The 25,133-nt window shown below is 41.0% G+C and overlaps 1 protein-coding gene across 1 annotated transcript in view; it reads left to right on the top strand.

Moving 5' to 3' along the window:
- The first annotated feature begins 209 nt into the window (after nt 1-209).
- LOC142760534 (scavenger receptor cysteine-rich domain-containing protein DMBT1-like) overlaps nt 210-25,133 on the top strand; it is an 88,212-nt gene continuing 63,288 nt past the window's right edge. The window contains exons 1-7 of the mRNA XM_075863728.1: nt 210-326; nt 2,289-2,442; nt 11,837-11,869; nt 11,953-12,109; nt 13,697-13,908; nt 15,432-15,746; nt 17,123-17,155. Of these exons, the coding sequence (XP_075719843.1) occupies nt 210-326; nt 2,289-2,442; nt 11,837-11,869; nt 11,953-12,109; nt 13,697-13,908; nt 15,432-15,746; nt 17,123-17,155 (1,021 nt within the window). The remainder of the gene's footprint in view (nt 327-2,288; nt 2,443-11,836; nt 11,870-11,952; nt 12,110-13,696; nt 13,909-15,431; nt 15,747-17,122; nt 17,156-25,133) is intronic.

Consider the following 25,133-nt stretch of genomic DNA (forward strand, 5'->3'; position numbering starts at 1 on the left):
GGGATAATTAACATCTTAATTAGATTGCATCTCCTTATCCATGAAATGTACAGGATTTTCCTGTCGATCATAATCCTATCTACACTAGTGATTAGGGGCATGTTATTAAGAGAGTACCAAGAGTCAGATGAGGGCGAGGTTTTTAGACCTAATACTTCATATACTCTGATGACCAGGTGAATGGGGAATTAGCTTGTGCTAACAAAACCATGCATTTAGGGCAGGAGATGTTAAGAGCTTCTGATTTTGTCGAGCTTATTTTAAAATTAGAGAATGTCTTCAAGTGTTCAAATATATCAGAAAAGCATTGGGAAGGATTCGTCTGGGTTTGTGGATATTATTAACAGATCATCAGTGAAGGCAGCAGTTTGGTATTCACAATTCCTTATGCTGACACCTCTGATCTGAGGGTGTTGTCTAATGTGTTGTATCAGCGTCTCGATAGTGAGAACGAAAAGGAGAGGGGAAAGAGGACACCTCTGTCTAGTCCAGTTGGATATTTTAAAACTTGGTGAGAGAGTACAATTGATTCGGATTCGGGCAGAAGGGCATGTGTATAATGCCATTATCTGTTTAATGGCAAAATCAGGTAAACCAAATTTGTGATCTATTTGCAAGAAGCTTAGCATACAGCTTTGCATCAATATTGAGGAGCGAAATTGGGTGGTCATTTCCACATAGGGTTCCATCTCTACCCTCTTTGAGAAGGACTGTAATATGTGCCTCTAAAGTTTGTCGAGTTAAGCCTCTGGAGGTGGTTATTAAATTGAAAGTATTAAGCATACGAGGAAGGAGGAGGTCTTTAAAGCATTTGTAATATACCGCTGGTAAACCATCCGGTCCTGGACTTTTCCCCATGGGTATATCTGTTAACACTTTCTCTAGTTCTAATATTGAGAATGGTTGAGACAGAGACTCTTTCAGGGTGCTATTGAGAGTAGGCAAATGAAGATCATTTAAGAAGTCCTGTATCAAGGTTTCTTTTTGAACAGAGGAATCTCCCGACACCTGGTCTCTAAGGTTATATAGGGGCTACAATATCTACAATATCTGTCGTTTCCTTAAGTAAAACCCCTCTGTCTGACCTGATGGATTTTATTTGCAATTGTTCCCGTCTCTTTTTCGCTAGAAGTGCCATAAGTTTGGACCCTCTATTACTGTGGACATACAAGGCATGTTGAGCGTATACATAAGCCTTAGAAGCTTTAAGATTCAATATTTGTTTCAAATGTTCACTCTGTATTGACAGTTCAGCTTGAACCTGACTTGTCGATTTTTTTATGTTGACCTTCAAGTTGCAATATCTTGTGCAAAATATCATCTATTGCTCTACAATGCATTTTCTTTACCCTTGACCCTAATGAAATAAGCTCTCCCCGTGTAACTGCCTTATGCGCTTCCCATTTTATCGCCATGGAGAAGTCAGAATTCAACATTTTCCTCAAAATATTTAACAATTGAGCTGACTATACTTATTTTATTTTAGGGTTTCTTTAAGTCTGCAGTTGTATGTTTTTTTCGGTAGAGATGTAATATCAATTGACATAGTGAACGGCGCATGGTCAGAAACTACAATCTGTTCTATGGACACACTTGCAACCAGAGGAAGATGAGAGGACCGAACAAACAAATAATCTATCATTTTATAGGATTTACGAGGAGCAGAATAGTAAGTGTAATCTCGTCCAGACAGAAAAAAGGATCTCCAAACATCCCTAAAAAGCATATCTGAGAATGTTCTATGTAGGGCTCTCAGGCCTCTTTAGGACTGTTGTGAGTGACCTTTAGAAGTGTCTAATAAAGGTTCTAAGGTTATAATGAGATCACCTCCCAAAATACATATTCCAGACTGGAAGAGTTGTTATTGTGCCATAGTGTCTATAATCCAAGGAATTTGTTGGGTATTGGGTATATATATGCCTGCAATCGTGACTAGTATACCCACTATTAGGCTTTTTATAAATAGGAACCTCCCTTCTGGGTCAGATAGTTGCAAAATAAAAGTGAACGGGATGGATCTTCTAATTGCAATAGATACACCCCACTTTTTCGATGTGGGGTGCTGTGAGTGATACCATGTAGAAAAATAAGAAGTAGGGAGCGATGGGGGTTTTCCAACTATAAAATGGGTCTCTTATATTAAGGCTACATCGGCATACTGGGTCCTTAATATTTGAAACAATCTAGACCTTTTTGTTGGGGAATTTATTCCTGTTACATTCAACGTGGTAACATTAATATTAGACATGTTCAACAATAACTAACTTTCTTTTTACGGATTTCTTAAGTACACAAAAACTGATCTAAGGTTACTAACTCCCAATTATAATAACCGAAATTCCAGCTATCTGCTATGTGTAAGCAGAAGACCAGGACAGTTAAATCATTCAAAAACTGTAACAACTGTGATTCGAGCTGAATCTCTTACATGTCCGAGATCCAGTAAGAACCTATAACGTGGAATAACCATGGTATAAAACAAGGTACAGAACCACAAAGGATACCGTGATCTGTGGAAAAAGATAACCATCCAGTTATAGAATCTAATATTTTGTGCGAGGAAGAGACAGGCAAAGTTTAAGTACTACAGTGCGTTAATGGTAAACCAAGCCTCTCCACTACTAAGTGTCATCTGGTCTGCTTACGGTGGCCTTGTCTTTAGCTGGTGTAGCTAGAGACATATCTAGGTGGATCCGGGAGAGATGCAACATCTGTCATCTGAAGTCATGATAGAGGTTATTGTGGATCAAGTGCAATTTCCTCATATAGGGGAACAAGATCATCTGGTCTTCTGATTACTTTGATCAAGCCATTCAGGGAAAATGAAATCCCAAAAGGGAATAGCCAGCAATATAGGATATTTTTGACCCTCGGAGCATCTGTAAGAGGCTTTAGCTGTCTGCGTTTATTCATAGTAATGGGAGATATATCCTGAAAAATAAGATTCTGATTGCCATCATATGAAAACTCTGGAGTTTCTCTGGCTATCTTGAGCATAATATCTCGATGAGTGGAGTTCATAATGCGACATATGACGTCTCGAGGCAATAACGATTTCCCACACACGCTCAGTACCACACACTGTATAAAGCATATACAAAAAGTATTTCTAAGAGAAGAAAAAGAAGACTGTGTGCATTGGCACACCGAGGTGAATGAAAAAAAAATACATGCAAAGTTTATAAGAGCAATAAATCTAAAAAGTACACGCATGTGAGCTTACATAGTTACATAGTTAGTTTTTGAAGGGGGAGTGGTAAATATATGTCTCGGAGCTTGTGCCCCTGATCTTTTAAGACCCCAGCAATGCCCCTGAGCTGGGGTTACCTGTGGGGATGGGCAAAGGCGTAGCTAGGTTCTCCAGCACCCGGGACAAAGATTCAGTTTGGCGCCCCCCCCCCACCAACCTCTTTCCCGACATCTCCTTCCCCGTCGCTGTGTTTGTTTTCCTCTACCAATCGACATGTCATTTATTTTTATGTAACGCGAGCATAAAAACATTTGTACATTTTACAAGCAATACAGTTCTATACACAACACCAGAACCAAGCTCAGCACATATATACAGCCCCAGAAGCAAGCTTACTACATATATACAACACCAGCACAAATACAGCTCAATTTAGTGCAACCCCTGCCGTATAGGTGTGTACGGCGTAAAACTACAGCTCCCAGCATGGCCCAAACAATGATAAGGATATGCTGGGGATGCTCTTTCACAAGAAATAAATCCTATCATAATCATACCACCCATCATCTCGCTGCAGATCATACAGTACTACAGTGCTGATTAGAGGCAGAATAAACATTTACATTAAGTGACTCACCGGTGACGTCTCAGATTCTAGTTCTTTTTCTCCCGGTGGCTTCTCCTGGTCACAGCCCATTTCTGCAGTTTGCCGCTCAGATGTCTTCAGCTTCTCACTTTTCCAACATTTCTGCACCTATAAATAAATATAAAGTTGTCATTATACCACACACTACGCCCCAAAATATAATAGCGCCATACACTGCACCTCTAATTATAATAGCACCATACACCGTGTCACACACACACACTGTGCCCCCTGTAGATAGTGCCTGACATAGAGCCCCCTGTAGATAGTGCCTGCCATAGAGCCCCTGTAGATAGTGCCCCCATATAGACCACCCCTGTATATAGTGCCCCACAAATAACTCCCCCTATAGTGATCTACAGATAGCCAACCCCTGTTTATAGCCCCCTGTAGATATAGCCCACCCCTGTATATAGTGCTCTACATATAGCCCAACCATGTATGTAGCCCCCCTGTAGATATAGCCCACCCCTGTATATAGTGCTCCACATATAGTCCACTCCTGTATATAGTGTTTCACAGATAGCCCACCCCTGTATATATCCCCCTTGTACATATAGTCCACCCCTGTATATAGTGCTCCACTAGATAGTCCACCCCTGTATATAGTGCTCCACAGATAGCCCACCCCTGTATATACTATATACAAGGGTGGGCTATCTGTGGAGCACTATATACAGAGGTGGACTATATGTATAAGGGGGCTATATACAGGGGTGGGCTTTCTGTGGAGCACTATAGGGGGAGCTATTTGTGGGATACTATATACAGGACTGGGCTATACACAGGGCTGGGCTATATCTACAGGGGTGGGCTATATCTACAGGGGTGGGCTATATCCAGGGGGGCTATATCTACAGGGGGCTATATCTACAGGGGTGGGCTATGAGTGGGCTATATCTACAGGGGTGGGCTATATCTACAGGGCTGGGCTATATCTACAGTGGTGGGCTATATCTACAGGTGTGGGCTATATCTACAGGGCTGGGCTATATACAGGGCTGGGCTATATACAGGGCTGGGCTATATCTACAGGGGTGGGCTGTATCTACAGGGGTGGGCTATATCCAGGGGGGCTATATCTACTGGGGGGCTATATCTACAGGGGTGGGCTATATCTACAGGGGTGGGCTATATCTACAGGGCTGGGCTATATACAGGGCTTGGCTATATACAGGGCTGGGCTATATCTACAGGGGGGGCTATATGTATATGGTGCTCCATAGATAGCCCACCCCAGTATATAGCCCCCCTGTAGATATAGTCCCCCTGTATATAGCCCACCCCCTGTAGATATAGCTCCCCTGTAGATATAGTCCCCCTGTATATAGCCCACCCCCTGTAGATATAGCCCCCCTGTAGATAGATTCCCCCTGTAGATAGAGTCCCCCTGTAGATAGAGTCCCCCTGTAGATAGAGTCCCCCTGTAGATAGACACCCCCATAGATAAAGCCCCCCCTCCGTAGATAAAGTCCCCCTTGTAGATAAAGCCCCCCCCGTGTAGACAAAGTCCCCCCCCCCCCCCCGCAGATGCAGCCGCACATTTCTATTACAATTAAAAAAAAAAATAAAATATAAATAAATAAATTCAAACTCACCTTATTCCCGCTCCCACGCCGTCCGGCAGCCATTGAGACCTGCTCTCTTCTGCGCAGGTCTCGAGGGGGTTGAACGCAGTGTCTATGAAAGGCGCTGATTGGCTGGGCAGGATGACTTTCCCTTTCATCGACGGAAGCGTCACTGGTACAAAAGGTACCAGTCGCTTCATTCGTGGAAAGGCGCTGAATGGCCGGGCACAAAACGTGCCCGGTCATTCATTGCTTCTAATTGTACCTGTGTCCTTGCGACACAGGTACAATTATAGTGCAGGAGGAGGTGGTGCTGGCGCCCCCCTCTGAGCTGCGCCTGCCCCCCCCCCCTAGCTACGCCCCTGGTATGGGGGACCTAGGCAATTGCTCACCGGCCCCAATTAACTAAAGAGGCTAACGACACAGTTCCTGTGCTCTCTTCTTTTGGACTGCACGGTCCTACATGTAGTGCCATCGACATGATGCTTGTCACACAGACAGCCCAATCCTGGACTGTGACTATTCTGACTCAATAACTTGGCTGGAAGTCTAAGGCTTGTGAGAGACCTTCCTGTATCTGTATTAAACCAGTACTCACACCGAGAAATGTCTTGTCAGACAGTATTAACTCGACCATAAGGCATGTAGAAAGAGCCAGTGCTTTATTCCTGGCTGAGTTCTTGTAAAATGCTCAGTACGGTGGGTAAAAAAGGGTGATAGCTGCCAGGCTGCTGCATATACAGAGAGTACATGAAGAATGAAAAGATGGCAGCTACCAGCAGGGAGAGGGGAGGAACTAATACATCACAGCTAGAGTACAGGCACACAAGAGGGCCAATATTAAAACACAAACTCACAATAATAGCAGTATAACAGATACATGTCAACGAATGAAACAAGTTGTGGGACATGACAGTGATAGAGAACTAAAATGACCAGTTCCCTGATACTAAAATCCTGTGAACATAGTGCACACCTCTCTGACCCCACATGCACCAATTTTAGACATCCTGCATGATACGAACACATTTTGTATGGCCGTCAGGTGCTCAGAAGTTAATAAGTTACCGTCAAACAAAATGTACCTTACCCCAAACACACAATAATTACCCTCAGCCAATTACTTTTGTTGGTTGTACCCCAGCACTATCTGCTTTTACGCTTTCACAACAAGAAAATCTGTACCAGGATGAATGCAGAGACTGGGTCTAGAGTTAAGGGAGGAGATACATATTAACCGCTTCCCAACCGCCCACTGTAAATTCACGTCGGCGCTTGCTGGGCTCTGTGCAGCGCCGACGTGAATTAACGGTGGGTGTTAAAAGCGCGATCCTGCGATGGACAGGAACAGCGATCGTTACAGGATATTATACTGTAATACATTAGTATTGCAGTGTATTGTACCAGCGACCTAATGATCGCTCGTTCTAGTCCCCTAAAGGGAATTTTGGGAAGTTTCCACTGTTTTGGTACCTCAGGGGCTTTGCAAATGTGACATGACACCCGAAAACCATTCCAGCTAAATTCGAGCTCCAAAAGCTTAATATTGTTCCTTCCCTTTTGAGTCTTGCCATGGGTCCAAACAGCAGTTTATTACCACATATGGCATATTGCTGTAATCAGGACAAATTGCTTTACAAATTTTGGGGTCATATTTCTCCTTTATTCATTGTATAAATTAAACATTTCTATGATTTCAGAAAAAAGTAGATTTTCATTTTCACGGCCTAATTCCACTAAATTCGGCAAAAAAAACTGTGGGGTCAAAATGCTAACTATACCCCTAGAAAAATTCCTTGAGGTGTGCAGTTTCCAAAACCGTGTCACTTTTGGGGGATTTCCACTGTTTTGGCACTACAAGACCTCTTCAAACCTGACATAATGCCTAAAATATATTCTAAAAAAAGGAGGCCACAAAATCCTTTAGGTGCTCCTTTGCTTCTGAGGCCGGTATTTGAGTCCATTATCATACTAGGGCCACATGTGGGATATTTCTAAAAACGGCAGAATCTGGGCAATAAATATTGAGTTGCATTTCTCTGGTAAAACCTTCTGTGTTACCAGGGGCGTAACTAGGGAAGACTGGGCCCCATAGCAAACTTTTGACTGGGGCCCCCCCCTCCCGGGAACCAACGGCGCCACAACTCCCGCCTTCCCGACAATGAACACTTATCAGTTCTACGGGTCCAGTGCCTTCGGGGCCAGGTCGCAATTGTGACTACTGCGACCTCTATAGCTACACTGCGACACTGGGCTGCAATATACAGCTGAGACCTGCTGAGTATGGGTGCGCTCAGCTCGTTCCATACTTCCCCATGATGGCTGCTACGTACATTTACGTGGCATGTCATTAGGGTGTTAAAGGGGTCCTCTGGACATTTCTTATTGATGGTCTATCTTTATGATAGGTTATCAATATTAGATCGGCGGGGGTCCAACTCCCAGAACACCCGCCGATCAGCTTTTTTGGAGGGGCCGTAGAACTCGTCGCCTTGGCCTCTTCAGTGTATACCAGGCACAATGCCGTACACATCGGTAGCAGCTGCGCCTGGGATTGCAGCTCAGTCCCGTTCACTTGAATGCGATCCCAGGCACAGTCGCCCCGTGTGTGTGTATGGTGTTGTGCTTGTTAACTGGGAAAAGTCAGACGAACGCTATGGTCCCATCAATCACGGACCCCCACTGATCTGATATTGATGGTCTATCCTAAGGATGGGCCATCAATATAAAATGCCCAGAGGACCCCTTTCTTTAATGTAATGTGTGTGAAGTTTGAAGTTATATAACTTGGCAGAGGGCAGGGCCAGGCAGGCATCAGTATATGTGTTAGGATATGTTCACACGACAGCGTCCGTAACGGCTGAAATTACGGGGATGTTTTCAGGAAGAAACATCCCCGTAATTTCAGCCGTAACGGCATGTGCAGGCGCTTGAACGCCGCGTCCATTACGGGCGTAATTGGCGCTGCTATTCATTGGAGTCAATGAATAACGGCTCCAATTACGCCCCAAGAAGTGACAGGTCACTTCTTTGACGCGGGCGTCTATTTACGCGCCGTCATTTGACAGCGGCGCGTAAATATACGCCTCGTGTGAACAGACAAACGTCAGCCCTTTGCTTTCAATGGGCAGATGTTTGTCAACGCTATTGAGGCGCTTTTTTCGGACGTAATTCGGGGCAAAAAAGGCCGTATTACGTCCGTAATTAGTGTGTGTGCACATACCCTGAGGGGGAATTCACTGAGTTTTTCAGCATGCTTTTTGACGCGGAAAAACGTGTAAAAAAACAGACGGAAACGGATGTGTCTTTTCCAGCGAGCGAGCTAAAACCGCTCACGGGAACAAGCGACTTGCCCCTATCTCCGTGCGTTTACGTGCGTTTACGTCTCTGACCTCCCATTGACAATAAGAGGCAGAGAAATTTGCCTGCGGCGCTCAATGTCCGCCTCCAAAAAACGCAGCAAAAAATACGGCAAACGGCGTGCAGGCATGTGAAAATCTGACTCAAAATTACAGAAGGAATTTTTAGGCTGATTTTTCTGTCTGCAAAAAAATCTGTGTGAACAGGACCTTAAGGCTTCAGTATAGGTGTTAGGGGGAAAGTGCCACCCATTGAAAACCATGAAATTTTTCCTGCGAGCAGTAAAAAACGCCTGCGGGTAAAAGAAGCGTTAGGCTATGTTCACACTGAGTTTTTTGCAGGAAGAATATCTGCCTCAAAATTCCGTTTGGAAGTTTGAGGCAGATTTTCCTCTGCCTGCACGCCGATTTTTGCCCGCGGCCATTGAGCGCCGCCGGACATAAAACACCGCGAAATACGCTTTCTCTGCCTCCCATTGAAGTCAATGGGAGGTCAGAGGTGTTAACGCCCAAAGATAGGGCATGTCGCTTCTTTTTCCCGCGAGCCAGTTTTACTGCTCGTGGGAAAAAGACGCCGACGCCTCCCATGCATTTTTTGCTGCGTTTTTCTGTCCACGGCCCGATGGCCGAAAAACGTCACAAAAAAACGCAACGAAAAACGTGGGAAGTGTTCAAAATATGCCTCAAAATTCCGGAAGGAATTATGAGGCAGATTTTTCTACCTAAAAACTTTTCCCTTCTCCCATGAACTTTTTTATTTTATGTACCTGTCCTCTGCAGTCTGCACGTCCTCCGGCCGTCCTCTGATTGTCCTCCGCCCGTCCTATGGGATGCTAGTTCTCCGGCAGTCCTGAGTCCTCCGCCCATCATATGGGATGCAAGTACTCCGGCAGTCCTGGCTCCTGACTGTACTGTCCTCCGCCCGATGTCTCGCGCCATTCGTTTAGCTCCGCCCCCTGTCCTCTCCCCTGCCTTAGCGCTCCTCCTACCACGTATCGCCGTCCTATTCCACTGTGTGTGGAGGAGGAGTCGGACTATCAGTGGAGTGCACAGTGAATATCACCGGGCCCCCGGACCCCCCCCCACGGCTGTCACCGGGCCCCCCCCCCCGGATTCCTAGTGTAACGTTAGGGACAGGATGCTACTAGTAGGCATTAGGGGGCCCGTGCCTCCATGCCTGGCACATAATGTAATGTGCCTGACTGTCAAGGCGACACGGGCCCCCCCATGCCCCGGGCCCCGTAGCAGCTGCTACTGCTGCTACTGTGGTAGTTACGCCACTGTGTGTTACAGAACAAAATGTATTACAAATGAATTGCAGCAAAAAAAAAAATAATTTGTCAATTTCCCCTCTACTTTGCTTTAATTCCTGTGATACGCCTAAAGGGTTAAGAAACCTTCTGAATGCTGTTTTGAATACTTTGAGGGGTGCAATTTTTAATATTGGGTGATGTATGGGGTCTATCTAATACATAAGGTCCTCAAAGTCGCTTTAGAACTGGTCCCTGTAAAAATAGCCTTTTGAAATTTTCTTGAAAATGTGAGAAATTGCTGCTAAAGTACTAAGCCTTGTAACGTCCTAGAAAAATAAAATAATGTTCAAAAAAACGATGCAAATATAAAGTAGACATATGGAATATGTGAAATAGTAACTATTTTGTGGGGTATTACAATCTATTTTACAAGTAGATACATTTAAAATTAGAAAAATCATAATTTTTGCAAATTTTCTCTAAATTTTGGTGTTTTTCACAAATAAGCAATGAATTTAGTGACCAAATTTTTCCACTAACATAAAGTACAATATGTCACGAGAAAACATTCTCAGAATCGATTGGATAGGCAAAAGCATTCCAGAGTTATTACCACATAAATTGACACGTCAGATTTGAAAAAATGGGGATGGTCCTGAAGGCCAAAATAAGCTCGGTCTTGAAAGGGTTAAAGAGGCTCTGTCACCACATTATAAGTGCCCTGTCTCCTATATAAGGCGATCGGCGCTGTAATGTAGGTGACAGTAATGCTTTTTATTTAATAAAACTATCTATTTTCACAACGTTTGGAGCGATTTTGGTTTATGCTAATGATCTTTCTTAATGCCCAAGTGGGCGTATTTTTACTTTCGACCAAGTGGGCGTTGTACAGAGGAGTGCATGACGCTGACCAATCAGCATCATGCACTCCTCTCCATTCATTTACACTGCACTAGCGATATAGTTATATCACTATGTGCAGCTACATACACAAGCCCTAACATTACTACAGTGTCCTGATAATGAATACACATGACCATCCAGCCTGGACGTCATGTGTACTCAGAATCCTGACACTTCTGAATCTTTTTTGTGAGATTCCGGCAAGTGAAACGAAATCTCGTTTAGCTCCGTAATCTCGCGAGATTTCATTTCACTTGCCGGAATCTCACAAAAAAGATTCAGAAGTGTCAGGATTCTGAGTACACATGACATCCAGGCTGGATGGTCATGTGTATTCATTATCAGGACACTGTAGTAATGTTAGGGTTTGTGTATGAGGCTGCACATAGTGATATAACTATATCGCTAGTGCAGTGTAAATGAATGGAGAGGAGTGCATGATGCCGATTGGTCAGCGTCATGCACTCCTCTGTACAACACCCACTTGGCCGAAAGTAAAAATACGCCCACTTGGGCATTAAGAAAGCTCATTAGCATAAACCAAAATCGCTCCTAACGTTGTGAAAATAGATCGTTTTATTAAATAAAAAGCATTACTGTCACCTACATTACAGCGCCCATCGCCTTATATAGGAGACAGGGCACTTATAATGTGGTGACAGAGCCTCTTTAAACTAAATAAGTGTGTTTCCAGCCTTTACTGTAGCACAGCTGTTGGCATCAAGGCCCCTGGTCATTAAAGGGTTACGTATTCTGTTGGGACTAGAAGGTTTCATGTTTGTTCATGTGAATTGGCACTTAGCTATAATTTCTCATAATGTACTTAGATTTTGCACTGTAGAATAGTTATTATATGGTCAATGTTCATGAATAGTCTAATTATTTGCACCTAAACATATCTGTTTTCAATGCAACAGGTCCTGGAAGCACAGTTAACAACTGGTCAGCAGGTGTGTTTTATTAATTAAATTTTTTATATTTATTTTGGAATTAAGTTATGAGACATTAATTCTTTTCATTTTGAATATTCCAGATGCCACTTTTACGAATTGTGGAGGTCGAATAACTCAGTTTTCTGGGGTCATAACAAGCCCCTTCTTTCCCAGCTTGTATCCACCTAATGCTCATTGTATATGGGAAATCCAGACTTTAGTAGGTTACCATGTGAAGCTCTCATTCACACACTTTGAGTAAGTTTATTTTTATAAGTAATTATGTATTATACTTCATGCTTCCTATTGTAAATACATTAGAGGACCATACTAATGGGCCTCCTTTATCAATACAATCTAACAGACCATACCACAAAGAGCTCAGCTTTGTTTTCTTACATGACACTGTATTGTCTTTGGTTCCTATAGGCAAAAAAGACCCAATATGCCTATTTCCAAAGTTGCAGCCCCCTTGGGGTTGATTATATGATGGTAATCCTTTGATTAAGTGGAATTTCTTGGCTTCTTTGCTTGGTAGTATAAGATAGTGGGAAATCTTTTAGTAGGCAGAACAAAATGGCCTCTCTGCACTACAACAGTGAATAGAAAACTTAATCTATTTAATCCCTATGCTTTTCCTTTGGCAAAATGCTGGATGAATAATTGGTACTTTTTGGTCCTGTCATATACATTACATTACAATACATTGCTGTAGACCCTCATTCTGGATCTATCTATAAAATAACCCTTGTCATTTGCAATTTGTAGTTAATTCTATGTATAAAATGATGCCTTGGAGATTGGAACTCTGGTAGCCAATGCTGCCGTGTAACCAAACAATAGCAGTGCATGTTTTCTTGGGATCTGTCAAGCTCTGGATGATCTTCTGACACTTTACAGCAATAATCTCATACTATAGTAATCCAAACTCCGGAAGCACTTGAGGACCAGCAATAGTATTGCACAGACAGGAATTATCAGAGGACAGTCGCCATACTATTACTGCACATTGATTGCATGGGCACTGCCACTGTGCTCATGTAATCAGAAGCATGACAATGGCCAGGGTTAGATTGGCCCACCTGAGTAACAGATGATCCTCTGATGGGCCCAGGGAAGTAGCACAATATTGGGCCCGAAGGACAAGCAAAGTTGAATTTGAAGCATCTTTTGCCACTAGGGTCTATTTCTTATGAGTAAATTCACAAATAAACTAAACTTTTTTGTTCTTGAAACACAAACGCCAGGGCTGACTGTGAAATCGGGACAGCACTGGGCCTAAGAAAGGCCTGTCTAGTAATAGTCTCTGTTAGAGCATACCATAGTTATGTCCTAACAGATGCCTGTGCATTTTACAACAACATATTGGGGAAGACGTATTATGATGTACTAAGACTGGCGTTTCACACTCAGTCATAAGTCCCTAGTAGTAAAATGCAACTAATTTATTAAGAGGTGCACTTAAACCCCTTTAAAATCCAATCACAGTGTAAGGCTCTGGTTATACTAGCGTCATTGCTCCTGTTCCACACACAGAACCATGACCAGTATGATGGATCCATTTAAAACGGATCCTAATGAATACTGACAGATTCTATTGGCTTATAATGGAGTCTGTCAGTTCTCTAACATGATTCATGTGTTTTTGACTAGATCTGCAAGCTGTCTTACCTATACATAATGGAAAGAAAATGCCAATGTGTTCAGAGCCTTATAGTTAAGTGTGTGTACAGAATATACTGTATTTCCTAGTATTCTCTATAAATGTGTCCCATCTGTACAAACTGCTCAAATATACGAAAACATAAATAGACCCGTTATGTTTTTGTCTTTTGTTATTTTCAGACTAGAGTCTACATCTGGCTGTATTTACGATTGGGTAAAAATCTATGATGGGCTTCCTGGAAACTCTTCTGAGCTGATCACTCTCTGCACCTCTCCAAACTCTACTTATTCTTCATCTTCCAATACTATTAGCATTGCATTCAGAAGTGACTCCTCTGTGCAGATGTCAGGCTTTAGGGCCTCTTTCCAATCAATAGCTACAAATTCTTCAGGTAACATAGAGAATACTTCTCAAATAACATGTATAAGCATAAAATATTATTAAAAACTTATCTCAAAGATTAGGGAATGTAAACAAGATAGTGTGGGAAAGGGAAACTTTCAGTTTCAATGCAGTCAGGATTTCAGTGGAAAATTTTAAGTGCACCTTTCACATAAAGGCCCTGTTCACATAAAGTTTTTTGACGAGTTTTTTGGTGTGGAAACCGCTCCGCAAAACTCGTCAAAAAACGCCCAAGAATGCCTCCCATTGATTTCAATGGGAGTTGGACGAGTTTTTTTACCGCGAGTAAAAAAAACGCGTTGCGGTAAAAAGAAGCGACATGACCCCTCTTGAGACGGTTTCCGCCTCCAAAACTCCATTTCAATCAGTCAGAAAGGGTAAAAAAACACCTTGATGAGTGTTTTGACGAGTTTTTATCAACCACTGTGCAAAAAACGTCTGGAGCAGTTTTTGCAGGAGGAATTTTTCGTGTGAACACAGCCTAATGAGTCCAATTGAACAATTTTTCTCAACATAGTTAAAAAAGGTCGTCTCTTAAAGCCAACCGCTTTCCATATCCCATGTTAAGGCAGAGCGGAGATCAGCTGACAAAAAGTAGCGCTTGTGTAGGCTGCCCTGACCTATCTATATGTTGAATGGAACCTATCACGTTTAAAATGAGGTCCAATCCACGGGCAGCTTGTTTTGAGTAGGAGGAGCTGAGTGGATTGATATATACGTAGTTTTGTTTGGAGTAATTAAATACAACTTGTATTTTATTCATTTAAACCTCTGCTCTTTCCATGTTTAGGCGTCCAGTGATTGACAGCCTTCTCTGTATGTTTACATGCAATGAGAGCTGTCTGTTACTGAGTAGGGCCGCCCACTGGACTCCTAAGCCCAGAATGAGCAAGGATTTACATCAATAAATTACACGTTATAATGAATCTTTTTCCACAAAAGAATAAATCTGCTGAACTCCTCCTACTCCAAAACTTGTTGCCTGCCAATTGGACTGCATTTTTAATATTACAGGTTCCCTTTAAATGGTCAACCCTGCATTTGATTGTCTGCCATGTAATACTACATACATACATACATAATCTGGCCATACACAGCTTCTCCCGGCAATAACAGTACACTGGGGGATCAGCTGATCTTCAGGTCAGGCTTTTGTTAGAAAATGGGTTGACTTAATGAGACAACTCCTTTAATTAGGGTTTTGCTCAGCAGACACGAGAAAAGTATGGATAGATCACCTCCAAGACTCCCATAACGCAGAGTTATAAAATAAAAGATGATCCAGAATTGTTATTTTATTGGGAATATAGGTATTTTCTAAAACAAACATTTCAGGAAAGCTGAATGCCTGTATTTCCTTCAGTTTAAATTAGTTGTAGATAAAACATGAAGATTTCTGATAGAAAAAGTCAATGAGACGTTACACTCCTTCTGCATGATATGTTTTTTTTTTCTTTAATTAAATGTGAAATATGACTCTAAGAAGAGTATTTCATTTTAATATTTTTTTAGAAATTCATTCTGTGCGACTTGTGAATGGCAGTCACGCATGTGCTGGACGAGTAGAGATCTACTACAACAATACATGGGGAACAGTATGTGATGATGATTGGGACATTAATGATGCACAAGTTGTATGCAGACAGCTGAACTGTGGATATGCCGTTTCTGCTTTACATGAAGCATATTTTGGACAAGGTTCTGGCAGCATTTTGCTAGATGATTTGCAGTGTTTAGGAAGTGAACAGTACTTATGGCTGTGCCGTCATGGGGGTTGGGGCTCCCATAATTGCGTTCATAGAGAGGATGCTGGAGTCATCTGTTCAGGTAAGTCTTCGGAGATATCAATACGCTGAGAAAAACACAAAATTGGAAAGAGCTATGTGTATTCTAGAATTATTGTGTTTGTTGAAGTCTTAATATCTTACGTCTCCATCCAAAAATAACTCTGACTAAGGCCAAATTCACATGAGCATAATATGGATGCATCTCTGTGCCTGTATAACAGCCACAAATCCCAGCCTGACTGCGGGTCTGATGACCCACATTGACAGCATCATACGGACCAATGAAGCTGTTGGCTAAGGTGTTCAGACCCGCTGTCGGGCTGGGATTTGCGTCCAAAATACAGGCGTAAGAAAAGCGCTCATATTATTCTGGCATGAACTGGACTAATACTATATGTCAAACTCACCATAACACCAGGGAATTTAGTTTGCCCTCCACTGTCCTGTTCTGTTGAATTATTCCTGTTCATAATGGGAACAATTCTAAAAACGTAGTTTCCAAAATAAGTAAATTAGGGAACTGATGTAATTCTCTAATATTCAGCTATAACTTCATTTTAGGTTCGGTTATAATTAAAGCTATATATTATGGCGGGATTTTAAAATTGATGGCCTATCCTTCACTTGAATGAGACAACGCTGCAATTCCTAGCTTAGCGGCTACGAAAGTATCAGCCTGTGAAAGTACGAACAGAAATTAAACCTGTATTAGCAATGAAGAGACTGCAGCGCTCATATAAGCGCCACAACCTCTTCAAAGAGCTGATCAGTGGGGATGCAGAGACTTGGACCCACAACGATCTAAGGCTAAGCCATCAATTTTATAATCATGGATAACCCCTTTACATTATAGAGTTCATGCAACCATATAAACATGCTTTTCCTGACTGAATCTAGAAGGAGCTCGCTTTGCAGAAGTTTTCTGTGTAATCACATATATTACATATAAGGAATGGGGCCACTCTAAAGCTAAAGAAACCACAAAAGGGACCACATAATTCTTAACAGGGGTACCAGTTTATGGACCCTCACAGGCATAGTATGACTTTTGATTGACACTGTTTGTGTGTTAGAATAATTTGACACTGATATATAGCAAACAAATTATACAAATAGATGAAACAGAAAAAACCCTGGGGGTATGTCTGGCTTAAACCACATTTTTTCAAAATGGCGGCGAACCTGCTAAGAACTATCCTGTCCTCCACTGCTGGTCTCCAGTGCTCCCGGGTGCTGCTGTAGCCTGTTTGACGCTTTATCCATGTGACATTGTGTCATGTAGCCACATCCTCCAATAGCCGCCATGAACATTATATTTCTATGGATGAAAACCACATCTTCTGCTACAGGAGGAAAGCTATGGAAACAAATCTTGCCGCACTTCTATATTAATAATGAACATATTTTGATTTTCAGGTTCTAATAATTCAACTGCACCTCCCCCAACAGGTAAGATCGAAATATATTCATTGGAAATGAACCAAATATCAAACTCTTCACTTGTCAGCTAAACACATAATATGTAAAATGGTAAACTACATACTAACCTTAACCCCTTAAGGAGCTAACTAATTATGTATTTTTAAGCTTTTATCCCACGACCTTACGAGAGCCATACATTTTTATTTTTTCGTTTATATTTTTAACCCCTTCCCTCTTTGGCCACTTTTGACCTTCCTGACAGAGCCTCATTTTTCAAATCTGACATGTTTCACTTTATGTGGTAATAACTCCGGAATGCTTTTACCTATCCAAGCGATTCTGAGATTGTTTTCTCGTGACACATTGGACTTTATGTTACTGGCAAAATTTAGTATTTAATTGTGAAAAACACCAAAATTTAGCGAAAAATTGCAAAAATTTGCATTTTTCTCAATTTAAATGTATCTGCTTGTAAGACAGGCAGTTATACCACACAAAAATATTGCTAACTAACATCCCCCATATGTCTACTTTAGATTGGCATCGTTTTTTGAACATCATTTTATTTTTCTAGGACGTTACAAGGCTTAGAACTTTAGCAGCAATTTCTCACATTTTCAGGAAAATTTCAAAATGCTATTTTTACAGGGGCCAGTTCAGTTGTGAAGTGGCTTTGAGGTCCTTAGATATTAGAAACCGCCAATAAGTCAACCCATTTTAAAAACTGCACCCCTCAAAGTATTCAAAACAAGATTTAGAAAGTTTCTTAACCCTTTAGACATTGCACAGGAATTAAGGCAAAGTAGAGGTGAAATTTACAAAGTTCATTATTTTTTTCCAGAAATTAATTTGGAATCCATTTTTTTTGTACCACAGAAGGTTTTACCCAAGAAATGCAACTCAATATTTATTGCCCAGGTTCAGCAGTTTTATGAAATATCCCACATGTGGCTTTAGTGTGCTACTGGACTGAAGCACCAGCCTCAGAAGCAAAGGAGCACCTGGTGGATTTTGGGCCTCCTTTTTATTAGAATATATTTTAGGCACCATGTCAGATTTGAACAGGTCTTGTGGAACTAAAACAGTGGAAACCCCCCAAAAGTGACCTCATTTGGGAAACTACACCCCTCGAGGAATTTATTTAGGGGTGTAGCAAGCATTTTGACCAGCCAGTTTTTTTTGCAAAAAATTTTGGAACTAGGCCATGAAAATGAAAATCTACATTTTTTCAAATAAAATGTAGGTTTAGCTAATTTTTTTTCATTTCCAAAAGAACTAAAGTAGAAAAAGCATCACAATATTTGTAGAGCAATTTCTCCCGAGTAAAACAATACCCCACATGTGGTAATAAACGGTTGTTTGGACACACGGCAGGGCTTAGAATGGAAAGAGCGCCATTTGGCTCTTGGAGCTCAAATTTAGCAGGAATGGTTTGCGGAGGCCATGTCGCATTTGCAAGGCCCCCGAGGGGACAAAACAGTGGAAACCCCCAACAAGTGACCCCATTTTGTAAATTATACCCCTTGAGGAAATTATCTAGGTGTATAGTGAGCATTTTGACCCCACAGGTTTCTTGCAGAAATTTTTGGAAGTAGGCTGTGAAAATGAAAATCTAAATTTTTTCAAATAAAATGTAGGTTTAGCTAATTTTTTTTCATTTCCACAAGGACTAAAGGAGAAAAAGCACCATAAAATTTGTAAAGAAATTTCTCCCGAGTAAAACAGTACACCACATGTGGTCATAAACGGCTGTTTGGACACACGGCGAGGCTGAGAAAAGAAAGAGCGCCATTTGGCTTTTGGAATTCAAATTTAGAAGGAATGGTTTGCGGAGGCCATGTCAAATTTGCAAAGCCCCTGAGGGGACAAAACAGTGGAAACCCCCAACAAGTGACCCCATTTTGGAAACTACACCCCATGAGGAAATTATCTAGGGGTATAGTGAGCAGTTTGATCCCACAGGTGTTTTACAGAACTTATTGGAAGTAGGCCGTAAAAATGAAAATCTACATTTTTTCAAAGAAAATGTAGGTTTAGGTATTTTTTTTTCATTTCCACAAGGAATGAAGGAGAAAAAGCACCATAACATTTGTAAAGAAATTTCTACCGAGTAAAACAATACCCCACATGTGGTCATAAACGGCTGTTTGGACACACGGCGAGGCTGAGAAGGGAAAGAGCGCCATTTGGCTTTTGGAACTCAAATTTAGCAGGAATGGTTTGCGGAGGCCATGCCACATTTGCAAAGCCCCTGAGGGGACAAAACAGTGGAAACCCCCAACAAGTGACCCCATTTTGGAAACTACACCCCATGAGGAAATTATCTAGGGGTATAGTGAGCAGTTTGACACCACAGGTGTTTTACAGAACTTATTGGAAGTAGGCCGTAAAAATGAAAATCTAAATTTTTTCAAAGAAAATGTAGGTTTAGGTATTTTTTTTTTCATTTCCACAAGAACTGAAGGAGAAAAAGCACCATAACATTTGTAAAGAAATTTCTCCCGAGTAAAACAATACCCCACATGTGGTCATAAATGGCTGTTTGGACACACGGCGAGGCTGAGAAGGGAAAGAGCGCCATTTGGCTTTTGGAACTCAAATTTAGCAGGAATGGTTTGCGGAGGCCATGCCACATTTGCAAAGCCCCTGAGGGGACAAAACAGTGGAAACCCCCAACAAGTGACCCCATTTTGGAAACTACACCCCATGAGGAAATTATCTAGGGGTATAGTGAGCAGTTTGACACCACAGGTGTTTTACAGAACTTATTGGAAGTAGGCCGTAAAAATGAAAATCTAAATTTTTTCAAAGAAAATGTAGGTTTAGGTATTTTTTTTTTCATTTCCACAAGAACTGAAGGAGAAAAAGCACCATAACATTTGTAAAGAAATTTCTCCCGAGTAAAACAATACCCCACATGTGGTCATAAATGGCTGTTTGGACACACGGCGAGGCTGAGAAGGGAAAGAGCGCCATTTGGCTTTTGGAACTCAAATTTAGCAGGAATGGTTTGCGGAGGCCATGTCACATTTGCAAATCCCCTGAGGGGACAAAACAGTGGAAACCCCCAACAAGTGATGCCATTTTGGAAATTACACCCCATGAGGAAATTATCTAGGAGTATAGTGAGCAGTTTGACCCCACAGGTGTTTTACAGAACTTATTGGAAGTAGGCCGTAAAAATGAAAATCTACATTTTTTCAAAGAAAATGTAGGTTTAGGTATTTTTTTTTCATTTCCACAAGGACTGAAGGAGAAAAAGCACCACAAAATTTGTAAAGCAACTTCTCCCGGGTAAAACAATACCCCACATGTGGTCACAAACATCTATTTGGACACACGGTAGGGCTCAGAATGGAACTAGCAACATTTGCTGAGCCCCTGTAGTACTAGTACAGTGGAAACACCCCAAAAGTGACTCCATTTGGGAAACTGCACCCCCTGAGGAATCATCTACGGTTATAGTGAAAATTTTGATCCCAAAAGTTTTTTGCTGAATTAATTAGAATTAAGCCATGAAAATGAAAAATATTTTTTTTTTCCAACAAGATGTAGTTTTAGATCAACATTTTTCATTTTTACAAGGAATAGAGAAGAAAAAGCACCCCAACATTTGTAAAGTAATTTCTCCCGAGAACAGTAACACCCCATATGTGGTTATAATCAGCTGTTTACGTATATGGGAGCATTCAGTAGAAAAGGAGCGGTATTTATCTTTTGGAGCGTAGATTTTGCTGGAATGGTTTGCGGACGCCATGTTGCATTTGCAAAACCACTGATGTACCAAACAAAAGTGACCCCGTTTTAGAAACTACACCCCGAAAGGCATTTATCAAGGGGTGTAGTGAGAATTTAGACTCCACAGGTGTTTTTCAGAAATGAATACGCAGTGGATGGTGCAAAGTGAAAATTTCAATTTTTCCACTGATCTGCCCATTCACTGCACAAGATGTTGTGCCCCTAGAGAATCTTACCCCATAAATTGTTAAGCGGGTTCTCCCGGGTATGGTAATGCCTTACTTGTGGCCATAAATTGCTGTTTGGGCACACTGTAGGGCTAAGAAGGAAAAGACCGCCATTTTGAGCATGGATTTTGCTTGGTAATAGTTCTGTTTGGGGTTTTGCTGGTATTTCCGTTTATAATGTGGTGGCATATGTAATCTGTGCGGAGAACATCAGGGCATAATAAGAGGGCATAATAATGGGTAAATAATACAATTATCCATAAATGTGTGTTACGCTGTGAAGTGATCCGTTATGCACAGGCCGGTGTCACACTGATAAACGGTTTTCTTTCTTATCCCCCTTTTGTAACGCTCTGCACCTTTTGGGGACATTTTCTCCTTCGTAGTTTGGAAAATATTACTGGGAAAGTTTTGCGCTGGTATTATACGGGCGCCCTCGCTTCCAGCGGATGTGCTATGTCCATTCCCTTTCCTAGTTCCTAAATACTAGGGCCCTGAAACTGAAGGAATGTTCCCCTCCGGCCTGGGCATTGAGATGTTTTTTCATCACCGCATTACTAGTGCCGTAACTTTTTTGTTTTTCAGTTGATTGAGCGGTGTGTGGGCTTGTTTTTTGCAAGACGGGCTGTAGATTTTATTGGTACCATTTTAGAATACATACGACTTTTTAATCACTTTTTATTTCATTTTTTGGTAAAGGAAGTTACCAAAAACAAGCAATTCTGGAATAGTTTTCTATTGGTTTTTTTTTCGGCATCTACAGTGCGCCCTAAATTACATGTTAGCTTTATTCTGCAGGTCGATACGATTACAGCGATACCAAATTTATATAGTTTTTTTAATGTATTGCGGCTTTTGCACAATAAAATCACTTTTTTTATAAAATCATTTGTTTTCTGTGTCGCCATATTCTAAGACCCATAACTTTTTTATATTTGCGTGCACAAAGCGGTGTCAGGGATTATTTTTTGCGGGACGGATTGTCGTTTTTATTAGTACTATTTTGTATAAACTCTTTTTATTGAAAGTAGACGTACATAGCATTTTAAAACACATTCGTTTTTACATACTTTCTTGTGTTTCATAGTACATTAACACTGTTTATCAGTGGACCATCACATCTATTCATACCATGCAAATTTACATACTATATCAACTGTTCATAATGTGCTTCTTTTCATTAACCATGCGTGTGTCTACTGGTTTTCAGAACAAATAATTAACAGATATACAAACAGTAAAAGAACATGTGAACCACTGTGATCGTATCTCAGATATAAACTGTAGTTATCATTTGTTTAAAGACCCGGATTGCAATGTTATTGCAATGTTAATAAGTAGATAGATATCCATTTCCTATTTTCTGTCTATGTATCTTTTTTGTAACTTATGAAATCTTCTGACTTTACTGACTGTTTGCATCTCTGTGTCCCTTCTATATTTCTCAACTTTCTTTCTATAATTTATCTCTATAGTTTATCCAGGGCTGCCATATATTTAAGAAAGAGCTTCTATTTTTGTTTTCCCACGCAGCTAGTTCTTCCAACCTGCAGATCTGATGTACTTTAGCCATAAGTTGCGCTCTAGTAGGAGGGAATGCCTTTTTCCATTGAGCTGGGATCAGTAGCTTTGCTGCAGATATTATATAAGTGGGTAGATTTTTAGTTGAAGGAGAAAAATCTTTAATAGGCAACCAAAGCAACACTAATTCTTTTGTGAGACTTATCGAGACTGAACACACATCTCCAATCAAAGTTTCCACTTCTTTCCAGAAATCCTGAATTTTCGCGCAAAACCACCAAATATGTGACATATTACCTACTTCTTTATCACATCTCCAGCACGTGTTCACTGGTAAAACTGATATGTTATGCAAGAATTCAGGTGTTCTGTACCAACGTGTGAGTATTTTATATGAGTTTTCCTGTACTCTCATACATCTCGAAAAACCATGGGAGTGTCTCATTATAATAGATCTCTCTTTTTCAGAGAATCTGCAGCCAAATTCTTTCTCCCAAGCATACACATAACTCGGGACACTATTTGACATACTATTTATTAATTCTTTATATATCTTGGAAATAGATTTTTTGGGAGTTGTAGGAAATAGTGTATAGTTTTCTAACCAAGTCGGCTCTGATTTTCTCTCTTTTGCTAACGACTTCAACTTCTGACATGTGTGTGTAAAGTCCAGTGTTTGTATATCGTTGGGTTGCGGTATGTGTAGTTCTCTGTGCAATTGCTTCAAAGATGGTAGCTCAGTTTTTTCGAAGAGCCTCGCTATTTTTATGGAGTGCAGCTGTGACCATGTCTCTGGAATCTGAGTACAATTCTTATCAACTACACATGTTGCTATGGATAGAGGCATCAGAGTTGAGTACATATTATCCTGTAAATGTAAAGCCGAGGAGGTTTGACATGTCTTAATTAGTCCCCTAGTCATGTCACTCTGAATCACTGTTCTGGGGGGCAATTGTGACTGTACCCACAAATAAGATACCATGCTATTACCTAATGAGTACCTTTCTATATCAACATGTGGCAATGAAATATTGTTGTTTGTTAACTGTGTCCATCTCCCTAATTGTATAGCTCTATAATAGGTATTTAGATCTGGGAATGACAACCCCCCTTCTCCCTTTCTCCTCATTAATTGTGCGTATGCAATTCTAGGACGTTTTTTATTCCATAAAAACTCCATGAGTAACCTTTTGAATCTAGAGAAGTAATACGTTGGTATATCAATGGGTAATGATTGTAAGATGTAAAGAATTTGAGGTATGACAAAGGCTGTAATCAGGTTTTTTCTACCTAGCATTGTCATAAATGGTATTTTCAGTTTTGCTAAAAACTTTTTTATTTTGTAGTATATCGGATTATAATTTCTATCAAACAGCATGTTTGGGTTCGCTGTAATTTTTAAACCTAAATATTTTAGTTCAGACTTTGGCCATTTAAAGGGAGACTGTGTACTGACAGCTAGGAACAGATTATGTGGCAGTGATACATTAAGTGCTTCTGATTTGTCATAATTAATTTTAAAGTTAGATACTTGGCCGAATTCTTCAAAGATCTGTAAAATGTTTGGAAGCGCTTCTAAGGGGTTGGTTATATAAATTAGCAAATCGTCAGCAAAGGCAGCTGTTTTATGTTCAAAATTCCCTACCTGGAGTCCTTTAATTTTGGGAGATTGTCTTATCTTTAATAACAAAGTTTCCATTACTAGTATGAACAAGGTAGGGGATAAGGGGCATCCCTGACGTGTTCCGTTTCCAATAGGGAAGGGAGCTGAAAAGACGCCGTTCACTTGTATTCTTGCTGAGGGGTTCTTATATAAGGAGAAAATTGCGTCAATGAATTGTTGCGGGAAGTCAAATTTATGCAGAACCGCTTTTAAGTAAAGCCAGTCGATCCGGTCAAATGCTTTTTCTGCATCTGTACCAAGAAGCATCAGAGGAATCTTATGTTGTTTTGCATAGAACAGGGCTTGAATGGTTCTAGTGGTGTTAAACTTCCCCTCTCGTCCAGGCACAAATCCCACTTGTTCCACTCCTATCAATTTGGCCAGAAAGGAACTAATTCTTGTCGCTAATATTTTTGCCCACCATTTTAAATCCGCATTTAGTAGTGAAATGGGTCTGTAGTTACCGCATCTTTCCAGGTCCCTCCCCTCCTTAGGGATTATTGTGATGTTTGCTGCTAATGTTTGCATTGGGAAATGTGTACCTTTCAAAACATCATTACATACCGACACGAAATAAGGTAATAGGGTTTGTTTAAACTTTTTAAAGTAGATAATCGGAAGACCGTCTGGTCCAGGGCTTTTCCCATTTGGTATTGAGCTCAGGCTTTTTTCTATTTCCTCTAAAGTGAATGGGGCGATTAACGAGGATTTTTCCTCTTCTGTCAAGGAAGGGGTCTCAATCGATTTCAAAAAATTCTCTACCAAATTAGCCCGAGAAACTTCTTTATTTTGATCACTTGTATCTAGGTTATATAGCCCCTCATAATAGTTCCGAAATTCTTGAGCTATTTGGGCT

The sequence above is a fragment of the Rhinoderma darwinii genome, chromosome 4 (genome assembly GCF_050947455.1).
Source record: "Rhinoderma darwinii isolate aRhiDar2 chromosome 4, aRhiDar2.hap1, whole genome shotgun sequence".
In the NCBI taxonomy this organism is placed as follows: domain Eukaryota; kingdom Metazoa; phylum Chordata; class Amphibia; order Anura; family Rhinodermatidae; genus Rhinoderma; species Rhinoderma darwinii.